Raw genomic sequence first — 13,307 nt, 5'->3', positions numbered from 1 at the left:
TCGGTGTGACCGGTTGTTGGGCCAAAGGGCCTGTTTCCATACTGTAGAGAATCTATGATTCTTGTCTTCATTGGTTGGGACACCGAGTATAAAGGTTAGCAAGTCACGTTGCAGCCTAATAAGGCTTCAGTTAAGTTACATTTGGAGTACATGCATGGTTCCAATCCCCAACTACAGGAAGGAAGTGGAGGTTTTGGACAGGTTTAGCAAGACACTGCCTGGATTGCAATGCATTAGCCTGAAGGAAAGGTTAGACAAATTTGGATTGTTTACACTGGAACATCAGAGACTGAGGGATGACTGATAGTTTTATATACTTCTATGAGAGACGTGGATAGAGTGGATGGTCGGAGTCTTTTTCCCAGGGTGGAAATGTCAAATACTAGGACGCATAGGTTAAAAATGGGAGGGAAAAAGTTAAAGTGATCTGTATGGGGGATAGGTACTTGGAATGCATTACCAAGAGAGGTGGCAGAAATAGATAGTTTAACAAGGCATGTACACAGGCACATGAACAGTGCAGGCAAATGGGATTAGTTTAGAATGGCATTATGGTCAGCACAGACATGGCTGGCTGAAGGGTCTGTCTTAAGCTGTATTGTTCACCTGCATGAGTGTGATGGGATTAGATTCATTGGATGATGAAGAGAAACGGTGGCACAGTGGTTAGCACTGCTGCCTCACAGCGCCTGTAGACCTGGGTTCAATTCCCGACTCAGGCGACTGACTGTGTGGAGTTTGCACGTTCTCCCCGTGTCTGCGTGGGTTTCCTCCGGGTGCTCCGGTTTCCTCCCACAGTTCAAAGATGTGCGGGTCAGGTGAATTGGCCATGCTAAGTTGCCCGTAGTGTTAGGTAAGGGGTAAATGTAGGGGTATGGGTGGGTTGCGCTTCGGCGGGTCGGTGTGGACTTGTTGGGCCGAAGGGCCTGTTTCCACACTGTAAGTCTAATCTAAGTCTAATCTAAGTCTAAAAAACAATGATACACTTAGCAAAACGGCACATTTCTTAAAACATTATGCTGCTACACTTTCACTGTAGATCAACAATGATATCCCAGCTGAGAAGCTGTTGACCACATTGATCCTGAAAGCACCAGCATAGCCACAAACTCCTTAATGCTTCAATTAATCACATCACAAAAAGTTTTAACAAAACAGCAATTCAAAAGTATCAAGAATTTAACATCTTACAAATACTAAACACTTTAATTTTCATACTGTAGTTGGATCATCCCAGAAATTAAAAGTTTTACTCCTTTACAAATATTACATGCAAAGAAATGTTTCAATGTTAGGATTACAAATGCACAACCTGTAATTGAAAAAAGTTCTAAATTCCCAATATGAGGAACAGCACAGTGGCTAAGTGGTTAGCACTGTTGTCCCAGCGCCAGGGACCTAGCTTCAAATCCAACCTCGAGCAATTGTCTGCGTGGGTTTCCTCCAAGTGTTCTGGTTTTGTCTCACAGTCCAAAGACGTGCAGGTTAGGTGGATTGGCCTTGTTAAATTGCCTGTAGTGTCCAGGAATGTGCAAGCTTGGTAGATTAGCCAGGAGGAGAAAGGCTTGTCTGCAGATGCTGGAGATCAGAGTCAAAATGTGTGGCGCTGGAAATGCTCAGCAGGTCAGGCAGCATCTGAGAAGCAAGAGAATTGACGTTTTGGGCATAAGCCATTCATCAGGGATGAGCCATGAGGAATGCAGTTAGGGGATGGGTCTGGGTGGATAGCTCTTCGGTGGGTTGGTGTGAAATCAATAGGTCAAATGGCCTTATTTCACACTGTAGGGATTCTATGATAATATATATTCAGCATCCAGCTAATAACCAACAGAATGAAAAATGCTACAGTAGTGTATTGATGTTTTGGAGATTATATTCTGCAATTCACTCTTCAATGAAAACAGTGACCTTTGCTGCAATATACAAGGATGCATTTCCCCATAATCAGGCTATAAGATTTATACAATCACTGAATAAATAAAATTCCAGTCTTAATATACAATGTCCTGAGTTTTGATTTTAGCTTTCAGTGACTGCCAAAATCTGAACCATCGGTACAATCAACATCACACTGATATGTAAGGTTTGAGCAGAGTTTGACAGGGCAGATGCTGAGAGAGTGTCTCTTTTTGAGAGGAATCTCAAACTAGGGGGCACATTTTTAAAACAAGGGATCTCATGACTGAAATGAGGTGCTTTTTTTTCAAGAAGAGTCATCTATATTTGGAATTCCTTTCCTCTTAGAGTGAAGGAGGCTGAGTCATCGAATATATTAGACAGGTTTTTACTGGTTGGATGGAGACATGCAGACAGGAAAATGGAGTTAAGGTCACAAACTCACTGAATGGTGGAGGTAACTTAATGGGCCAAATGGCCTAATCCTGCTTCAATTTTTTGGCTTTGTTTCTCAAGATATGTCACAATTTGTACACACTATAAACAGTTTAATCAGCACACGATGCATCTACATACTGAATGCATGTCATGTAAGCAATATTAAAGTACACTGTACATCAGGAGACCATCATTTTTGATTTACAGTTTTTGAATGCTTTGTAGGAGTGTACCAAAATAAAACAGGGGAGTTGTGGAATGACACACTTTTAAATCTATGTTTCTGTACACCAGAAGTTACAGATACCAACATAGCATGATGCTCTGTTTAATATTTATGCTTCAATAATGTTAGATCTCTTTGTCAAGTCTCCAGGTCTTTGAAATTCAAACAGGAGAAAACCATGAATAAAATATATTTGGGTAACCTAAAGTGATTATACTCAGGAGGTATGGATACCATCTAGATATAGTCATCAATGTACAGTTAAATTATGCACTTCCTGCACTTAAAAAAAATTCATTCACCAGATGGGAACTTCAGAGGCAAGGCCTAATTAAGAAGCTGCTTGACAGCCATAATTTTGAAACTCCCCAGTTTGAGCTGTTGATTCATCTTAAATGGAACCAGGAGTCAATTACAGAATTTTGATTCAGGAACAATAAACTAAAAGCCATGCATTTCAAAGTCAAAATGGTTTGTAACTTGAAGGAAAGCATTTAGGTTGTGATAACTCATTAGCCTCCTTTCTCCGTCCTTATTGGCAGCAGAGCTTTTGAAGGCGCCATGGCAAGTTGCTGAAGTGCCTTCGAATATAATATGCACTGCTGCCCTATTTGCCAATTGCAGTGCTTCATCATATTGCTGTCTGGTGCAGCAATTGTTGCCTGTCCCTAATTGCCCTTGAATTAAGGATCCCACTAGGCCATTTCAGAAGATAGTTAAGAGTCATCCACATTGCTATGGGTCTGGAGTCACATGTAGGCCAGACCAGGTAAGCAAGGAGGGATATCTGCCTTCAAGGATATTAACGAACGAGACCTTTTTTTAAAAATAAGACAACCAACAGTGCTACATAGTCACAACCAGGTTACCTTTTAAATTCATATTTTTTATTGAATTCAAATTTTCATGCTGTGTTAATGTCATGCTGAGACATTTAACACAGAGTTAATGGACTGGGTGCTGGTCAAGCAGACTGCTCTGTCCTGAATCATGCTGAACTGGAGTGCTGTTGGAACTGCACTCAAGCAGGCAATGGAACTTGCTTCATCATATTCCTAACTTGCACTTTCTATAAAGTGACAGGAATGAGAAGTCAAGAGATATTTTAATCGCTACAGAATTCTAAATCTCTGGTTTGCTTTGTAGCCACAAATGTTTACATGGCATGTCTGATTAACTTACTAGAAACCATTAAAAAAAAGACATGTAGTCAGACTTGACACTGGGCTTATTCACTGCCCAAAACAAAGTATTGTAATATTTGCATTTATAACATTAAAGCATATTAGTGAAAGGGCAAGTCTTGTATAATCTATAATTCAGTGTCTCAAGGGGTCATGCAACAATCAATAATTCACTTTAATATTGCACAGCATAATATACTTCTAAAATGAACAGGGTCACGTAACCTGTTCTAAAGTCTACTGGATAGCAACTTTGGGTGATTTGTGTATTAGAAATTAAAGGGGGACCATTTATTAACTGGAAAGATGGTGCAAGGTGATTATGTTTGGAAATTATGGATGCAGACCATGTGCTTACAGTCCCAGTATTCCAGAAAAATGTTGAGAACATCAGTGAGTAGAGAGGTGTGCTTTAAATTGTCTATTTAGTTTAAAGATAGAGAGAGTTGGAGTATCTATCTGGTTACAAAGCCCATTTCATGGTGATGGGCTTGGAAAGAGTACAGCGGAAGTCATTGTGATAACAGGTTCTAGGCTTTCATCTCTATGGTTCACTCTGCCAGAATGCAGGCAACATTTCAATCTCAGATTGTAAACAACAAATTCTTGGAAAACTGAAACAAGGCCAAAGATTTGCCTAGCTTTAGCTAGGGGAAGAAGTCTCCAGCAAGATTTGCACTATGATAGAGTGCTTTAGAGTTGAAAGTTTACAGGCAGAAAAGTGAAACAAATATCAGAAATAAACACTTGGGCGTTAAGAATCATTTTGGACTGATTCTGGGAGAATTAAACACCTATTTCAAAGGATAGTAAAACTTAAGTGTTTTTCTTTTTGTGGTGTTTAAAGTTATGCTCCGCTGTTTAAAGTGCAAGTTGCTGACAAAATTAATGTTTCCTCAATAGTCCTTTTAGCTTAGAGTAAATGCCTTAACACTTTAAATCTTGTGTCTTATATATTAAATCTTAAATTAGTTCAGTTACTAATTGAAAGTTTGAATTAAAAAAGACATATTTATCTTTATGGTAACCAGATTTTCTTTGAAATTTCACCTGAAATAGTACCTCTGACAATGCTGCAATTCCCCAAAACTCACTGAGAGTGCCAGCCTGCATTACACGTGTTACATTTCTGAACCTTAGCTGAACAGCTTGCTGTGCAGTGTAACACCAACAGCACGGGTTCATTCTTGCTCTTGCTGAGGTTACCATGAAGTTCCAATCTTTGCAATCTTGCTCCCTTGCCTGAGGATGTAGTGATCCTCAGGTTAAATCACCACGAGTCATCTTTCGAATAAGAAAGCAGCCCTATGATTCACTGGTACTATTGTGACTTCACTAAATTGACAGTAGGAGAATCATGACAGACCTGATGGGAAAATGCAGGGCTTGGTTTGTTGATCAGTAGAATTTAGGTATCAGTTATTGAATGAGGTATAGCATAGGTGATAATTGGATTATTAACAATTGGTCAGGGGCAGGGGTGGTTAGGTTAAGGTAGGGTCAGGTTTCAAATCTTGCATGTACAGAAAATCTCCATAAACATATGTTTTGTGATCCATTCTAGGGCATGTGCATTGCTACATTACTGCCTCATAATTGGGAGAAAGTAAGGCCTGCAGATGCTGGAAATCAGAGACGAACAGTGTGGAGCTAGAAAAGCACAGCCAGTTAGGCAGCATCCGAGAAGCAGGAGAATCAACATTTAGAGTATAAGGCATGAAGGGTTTATGCCTGAAACTTTGATTCTCCTGCTTTTCAGATGCTGCCCGACTGCCTGTGCTTTTCCAACACCACACTCTTTGTCTCATAATTGACAAGGATGAGAATACCCTGATTTATCTATCAAGAATGTAATGATGATGCTAAATCAGAGCCTTCCTATTGGCCAGAGTAGTTTTTAAAATTGAATATATTTATATAGGAAAGAAAAAAAGTACTTAAATTGGGCTGAGAAGACATTATTTCTCGGAATTTCCTCTCCCACCTCCACAGCTTAACACATTCTATCGCAAAAATGAATGGTTTTAACTTAAAAGATTAATTGAAAACCTATTTAAATTCATTGTCTTCTTTGTATTTAAATCAATTTCAAAAATACACACCCCAAAATATTGTTATTGACAGAAACACAATTGGACTTCCCCAATGAGAAACATAACGAAGATTATTTATAACAGAACATCAAAAAGCTGCAATACTGTGTAATCAGTTCACTCTGTCACACTTGAAGTAGAACTGTGTTTTCTCTCTCACTGCCTCTTTGAAATACTCAATATAAATCTTACCTGAATAAAACTTCAGAAATGAGCCTTCTAGTTTATACTGTCTTTTGACAAACAAAAGAGCTTTAAAACCTTAAGGGAAATGGTCTGGTAATTAGGTGGCAGAATATTACTGTAGCATGCTGGAAAGTATGCACAACACACATTGTAGAATCTATCTTCAGTTAATTTAATGAAGACAAGAATGTCAAATCTAAACACTGATGATTTTTGATTAAATTCCTAAAACAAAAGATGCTAATTAAGATTGTAAAAGAAAATAAAATGGATGAATTTAACCTAGCGGCAAAATATTATCCAGTTTCTAATCTTGCTTGAAATATATAGAGAAATACACAGTTCTAAGAAAAAAAAAGTTGAAGATACTCAGTAACCAGATTTCTTTTTAAACAGGCACCAAGCCATAATGGACATTCAGGATTGGTTATTTTCATAAATCCTGAGCAGTTTTTCACTGGCAGTTTTCTAGCAACTTTCCTCACCTCATTATCTGTCCCTCGAATTTACTGTTTTATTTGGAATGAATTGATAAATGTGAAGAAAGCTGTGCTACTAGTACAGCACTTACGAAATGTATCTGGCATGGCATTAGACTTAAGAGTTTGTCATAATAATATCAGCCAGAATTGAAGCCATGCTGTTAGCATTACTCTGCATTGCAAACCAGCTGTCCTGCCAATGGAAATAACTGACTCCATGAAGGTTACCTTGAAGGATTTTGTTTTAGGAATTTAATCAAAAATCATCAGTGTTTAGATTTGACATTCTTGTCTTCATTAAATTAACTGAAGATAGATTCTACAATGTGTGTTGTGCATACTTTCCAGCATGCTACAGTAATATTCTGCCACCTAATTACCAGACCATTTCCCTTAAGGTTTTAAACCTCACCCCTCACGTTGAACCACCACCAGTCATCTCTCTTTAATGGGAGAGCAGCCCTGTGGTCCAACAGGGCTATGACAACTTTAACTTTTATGTTTAGACTATTGAGACCAAGTGTGAAATTCATGTAAAACAGTATTAATTGACAGCTTGGCAACGTGACAAGATGTAATCTAGTCTTTATTTCAAGGTCATGTTCAGTGACCTTGTTTTATATATGGTGTACATCAAACTTTAGAATAGCACTTTCCAATGTAAACTTGCCAAGCTGCAATTGCACTCTCCCATGCAGGCCACAATTTAGCACCCTTGTGGAAGAAAATAAACAATTATAGTGCACATGTTTCCACATTGTTTCCATCAAAAATGAATACTTAGTCACTTATAATTGATTCTATGATTGAAAATGGCAGATGCAAAATCTTCAATATATTATAGAAAAACATATTACCACCATGATATAGCACAGAAAGAGGCCTGTCAGCCAACTGTACTGGCTTCTTGGGTAGAATTAATGGTTTGTATATTCTTTGACATAAATACTTAAAAAGATAAAGCTAAATTGCATGAATGCACCTGTAGCACTATAACTGGCCTTTCACAGTTAACAAAAAGAAGAGATACACATCTCTAATAATATGCATTTTGCAGAGGCCTTCATTGCAAGATGATTTGTGTACAAGAGCAAAGATTCATGATACAATTGTATGGAGTCGAAAAGCTTGGTGCTTGAAAAAGCACAGCAGGTCAGGCAGTACCTGAGTATGAAAGTCAATGTTTCACACGTAAGCCTTTAATCCTGCTCCTCTGATGCTGCCTGACCTCCTGTGCTTTTTCCAGTACCACACTTTTCGATTCTGACTCTCCTGCAGTCCTCACTTTCTCCTAGTTGCAAATGTACGGAGCCTGGTTCAGATCACAATTGGAGGGCTGTGTACAGATGTGCCCTCCTTATTGAATGGAAGTTATATGTGAAATAGAGGAATTCTGGGCTGGCAAGATTGTCCTGAGAGGAGCAACTGAAGGGACTAGGACATTATTCGCTAAGCTTAGAAGAACGTGTGATGGTTGCAATTAAAGTACAAAATTCTTACTGGCCACAACAAAATCAGAAACAAGAATGTTGTTTCCTTTGGCTACAGGGTGGAGCATGGGGTGTTGGTCGGTCGATAACTGAGGCACAGTCCAGAATAAAGAGCAGAACATTCAGGAATTTTCTACCCCACAGGTCTGCATCATTGAGAACGTTCAATAAAACAAACGATAGATTTTCAACTATATCAAGGAGAAGAGGATAGTACAGAAAAATGGCATTGACACACATTAATTTAGCTACCAAAGGAACTCAATGCCTCAACAATCTAAATAACTCCCTCTTATACCATCCCTCAGCCACACATTCATTCCATCTATTCTCCTACTCCTGATCTAGCTAGCACGTGGTACTGGGAACAATCTTCAGATCACTACCCATGAGGTCCCTGCTTTTCAATTTGTTTCCTAGCTCCCTAAATCTGCTTGCAAAACTTACTTCCACTTTGCACCTGTGGTGTTGGTACTGACATGGACCATGACCTTTGTCTATTTGCCCTACCAGGATTCCTGATGAAGGGCTTTTGCCCGAAACGTCGATTTTGCTGCTCGTTGGATGCTGCCTGAACTGCTGTGCTCTTCCAGCACCACTGATCCAGAATCTGGTTTCCAGCATCTGCAGTCATTGTTTTTACCAGGCCAGTATTTGTTGCCTAACCCTATTTGCCCATGTCCAATATAAGATGCGATTTTATAATTGGACATTTTCTGCTTAATTTGGAGTGTGAGAATTAACCAAGTAGCATTGTTGGTGTGCAACGTGGCAAGCTTGCATGTACTGGAGGCTACATATATTAATACAAAACCCTGTTCTTCGGAGACAGAAAGAACATAAGATCAGCGACGATGTTAAATAGAAGTGTGGGCTCAAAGGCTGAATTGCCTACTCCTAATTCTTACGCTATGTTCCTAATTTAACATGCACTGCACCTGATTCAGCTCCACAAAATATGTGACAGCCACTCGAGTAAAAGTGAAATACTGCCAATGCTGAAAATCTGAAATAAAAAACAGAAAACACTCAAGAAACTCTGGCAGCAACTGTTCTGAAAAGGAGTCATAGAGTCATAGAGATTTACAGCATGGAAGCAGACCCTTTGGTCCACGCCGTCCATGCTGACCAGATATCCCAACCCAATCTAGTCCTACCTGCCAGCACCCGGCCCATATCCCTCCAAACCCTTTCTATTCATATACCCATTCAAATGCTTCTTAAATGTTGCAATTGTACCAGGGTCCACCACTTCCTCTGGCAGCTCATTCCATACACATACCACCCTCTTACTAGACTCAAAAGGTTCACACTGTTTCTCTTCCCAGACACTTTCACATACACCGAGTTTAGAGTCATAGAGATGTACAGCACGGAAACAGACCCTTCAGTCCATGCCATCCAGATATCCTAACTTCATCTAGTCCCATTTGCCAGCATTTGGCCCATGCTATACTGTTCTATATTCTATATTCTATTAATGTGCCTATCCAGTTGCCTTTTAATGCTGTAATTGTACCAGCCTCCACTATTTTCACAAGCAGCTCATTCCATACATACGCCACCCTCTACTTGAAAAGGTTGTCCTTTGGGTCCCTTTTAAATCTTTCCCTTCTCACCTTAACCTATGACCTCTAATTTTAGACTCCCATACCTTGGGAAAAAGACCCTGCCCATACCCCTCATGATTATACAAATCTGCAGAAGAACAGCCCCAGCGCATTCAGCCTCTCCCTATAGCTCAAACCCCATAACATCCTTGTGAAGCTTTGCTGCATCCTTTCAAGCTTAACAACATCTTTCCTAGAGCAGGGAGATCCAAACTGAATGCAGTATTCAAAAAATGTCCCAACCAATGTCCTGTACAGCCACAACAGGACCTCCCAACTTCTATACTCAATGCACTGAGCAACAGAGATAAGTGTACCAAACACCTTCTTCACTAACCATCTACCCGTTACCCCATCTTCAAGAAACTATAAACCTGCATTCCAAGGCTTCTTTGTTCAGCAACACTCCTCAGGACCTTACCACTAAATGTAAAAGTCCTGCCCTGATTTGCCTTACCAAAATGCAACACCTCACATTTATCTAAATTAAACTCAATCTGCCACTCCTCGACCCTTTGGATCAAGGTCCTGTTGTACTCTGAGGTAACCCTCTTCACTGTCCACTACACTATCAATTTTGATGTCATCAGCAAACTTACTAACCATTCCTCCTACATTTACATCCAAGCCATTTATATATATGATAAAAAGGAGTGGACCCAGCACTGATCCTTGTGGCACACTGCTGGTCACAGGCCTCCAGTCTGAAAAACAACCCCCCACTGTAGGTTTTCAAGGTTTGTGCAAAGATTTGTAGCTCAGGTGTCAGTTGTCGTGGTTGTGGGTATGTTTGCCGAGCTGGACGTTGATTCGCAGACGTTTTGCTCCTTGTCTAGATGACATCTTCAGTGCTTTGGAGCCTTCTGTGAAGCACTGTTGCGCTGTCTCTTCTGGAAATTATTTGGTTCTGTTTCTGCTGCTTCCGGTTGTTTGTTGTAGTGACTGGTATATTGATGGATGAAACCCAGAAAGCAACAACACCCCAACATTTTATGAATTACACCAAAGTACACAAACCATACATACCAGTCAGACACATTCACTCCCGTAAATGCCATCACATAAACTGGCAAAAATAACTCCAACAAAAACTAAAGCATCTTATTAGCAGATTCAAACACTCCATACATTCATCATAGGAATTCCTAGACAACTTCAATGAACATAAACATAGACAAGGTTGAAGCAGTGGTCTCATTTGATGTAACGGCATTGTTCACTTCAATTAACAAAACTCTAGCCAGAGAGACGATAGCAGAACAGATAACATGACGGGGAACCTGTGAACAAGGACTGCATACTCAAACTACTAGACCTGCACTTGTCAACACACTTCACATTCAACAACCAAATATATGAACAGATCAATGGGCTCATAGCAGATGCAGTGATACAAAGATTGGAACAAACAGCCCTACCATAAATCCAAACCAAACTGTGGATCAGATGCACAGACAACACTTGTGTTATCATTAAGAGAACAGAAATCAAAAACACACACCGGATTATCAACACCATACACATAAGGATAATATTTACAAGGAAGGAAGACACTAACAATCAACTCCCATTCTTGAATGTGATGGTATAAAGAACACAGAAAATAGAATGCACCACAGAAAAGGTATACGGGAACCACTCCCCCTACACTCCCTTCTTAATTTCAAGTCCTGATTTACAAAGACAACCACCCAAACTCTCACAATATAAGCTGCATTAGGATCCAATTCAAAAGGGCTACAAGACACTGCAGCACCCACGGATTACGAAGGAAAAAACGAAGAACACCTCTACAGAGTGGATGGATATCCCTGCAACTTCATCCACAGATGCCTAACAGACAAACATGACAAGGACATGCTGCGACCTAACTCACTAGCCACGCTACCTTACATAAAAAATGTCTTTGGACTGATGGCCAGACTTCTCTGACCACTTGGGTTCATGACAGCCCATAAACCGACAGTCACGCTCAGACAACTCACCAGGACAGAAGACACAATACCCATCATGTGCAAAACTAACACTATTTACAAGAGTCCATGCAAAGACTGCATGTAACACCAAATTGGACAAACAGGCAGACAACTAATAATCCACATCCACGAACACCAACTAGTCACTGATCGCCACGACCAGCTGTCTCTAGTAGCCATGCACACTGACGACAGGGATCGTAAATTTGACTGGGACAACACAACAATCATAGGACAAACTAAATATAGAACAGCCAGAGAATATCTAAAGCATGGCATTCAGCCACGAAATCCATCAGCAAGCATGTTGACCTAGACCTAATATACTGACCACGACAATGAACAACCAGAAGCACATCGAGCAGGAGAAACGGAACCAAACAAAATCCAAAAGACACAGTACAGCAGCACTTCACAGGAGGCTCCAAAGCACTGAAGATGCCACCTAGACAGGGAATGAAATGTCAGCAAATCAGCTTCCCCGCTCGGAGAAAATACCCACAACCACGACAACCCTCCACCATTAGCTACCTTCAAGCCGACTTTATATCCAAATGGCTAAATCCCCCTGGACTCCACGTAATTAACCTTGCTAAACAGTCTACTATGTGGAACCTTGTTGAACACTTTGCTGAAGCCCATATAGAGAACACCTACTGCTTTCTCCAGCACTTTGCTCGTATTTTAAATGATGATCCATGCTAGTTCATTTCTCACAGCAATGCCTTGAACATATCATTTATTGTATCCGTTGCTCCCGATGCGGTCTCCTCTACATTGAGGAGACTGGGCACCTCCTAGCAGAGCGCTTTAGGGAACATCTCCAGGACATCCACACAAATCAACCACACCACCCCATGGCCCAACATTTCAACTCACCCTCCCACTCCCACTCTGCCGAGGACATGGAGGTCCTGGGCCTCTTTCACCACCACTCCCTCACCACCAGACGCCTGGAGGAAGAACGCCTCATCTTCCGCCTCTGAACACTTCAACTCCAGGGCATCAATGTGGACTTCAACAGTTTCCTCATTTCCCCTTCCCCCACCTCACCCTAGTTCCAAACTTCCAGCTCAGCACTGTCCCCATGACTTGTCTGGACTTGTCCTACCTGCCTATCTCCTTTTCCACCTATCCACTCCACTCTCTCCTCCCTGACCTATCACCTTCATCCCCTCCCCCACTCACCTATTGTACTCTATGCTGCTTTTTCCCCACCCCCACCCTCCTCTAGTTTATCTCTCCAAGCTTCAGGCTCTCTGCCCTAATTCCTGATGAACGGCTTTTGCCCGAAACGTCGATTTCACTGCTCCTTGAATGGTGCCTGAACTGCTGTGCTCTGCCAGCACCACTAATCTAGAGTCAATCTGCCTAGTTTAAAATTCAAACAAAGCTTGGCAGTTCACTTGTCATTTATCAGATATTTTCTCATCAGCCTATGTAGAGGTGCACACCTTTGGAACAGGTGAGACTTGAAACCAAGCCTTCTGGTTCAGAGGTAGAGGCAGTACTACTGTGCCATAACAGCCCTTAATTGTCAATCATCATTAGCTGATTCAAAACAGCACCTCTATCAAAGTCCATTTACCAACCAATTAGCACTTTTTTCTCATACAGTTCATTTTCCTCTTAAATTGATATTCTTGCAAATCATCCTGATGAGTATAAATAAAATATTTCAGTATATAAGACTCAGGAAAAGGATTTAGAACGAACATGTTATAAT

The 13,307-nt window shown here is 40.6% G+C and overlaps 1 protein-coding gene across 1 annotated transcript in view; it reads right to left on the bottom strand.

Annotated features, from left to right (window-relative positions):
* Positions 1 to 13,307, bottom strand: part of LOC132826167 (solute carrier family 2, facilitated glucose transporter member 5-like) — a 237,741-nt gene that overhangs the window by 221,670 nt on the left and 2,764 nt on the right. The window contains exon 3 of the mRNA XM_060841809.1: positions 8,934 to 9,001. Coding sequence (XP_060697792.1) covers positions 8,934 to 9,001 — 68 coding nt within the window. The remainder of the gene's footprint in view (positions 1 to 8,933; positions 9,002 to 13,307) is intronic.

Source organism: Hemiscyllium ocellatum, chromosome 22 (genome assembly GCF_020745735.1).
Source record: "Hemiscyllium ocellatum isolate sHemOce1 chromosome 22, sHemOce1.pat.X.cur, whole genome shotgun sequence".
Taxonomy (NCBI): domain Eukaryota; kingdom Metazoa; phylum Chordata; class Chondrichthyes; order Orectolobiformes; family Hemiscylliidae; genus Hemiscyllium; species Hemiscyllium ocellatum.
Note: the sequence above shows the minus strand (reverse complement) of the source record. Positions and strands in the feature narration are given on the sequence as shown.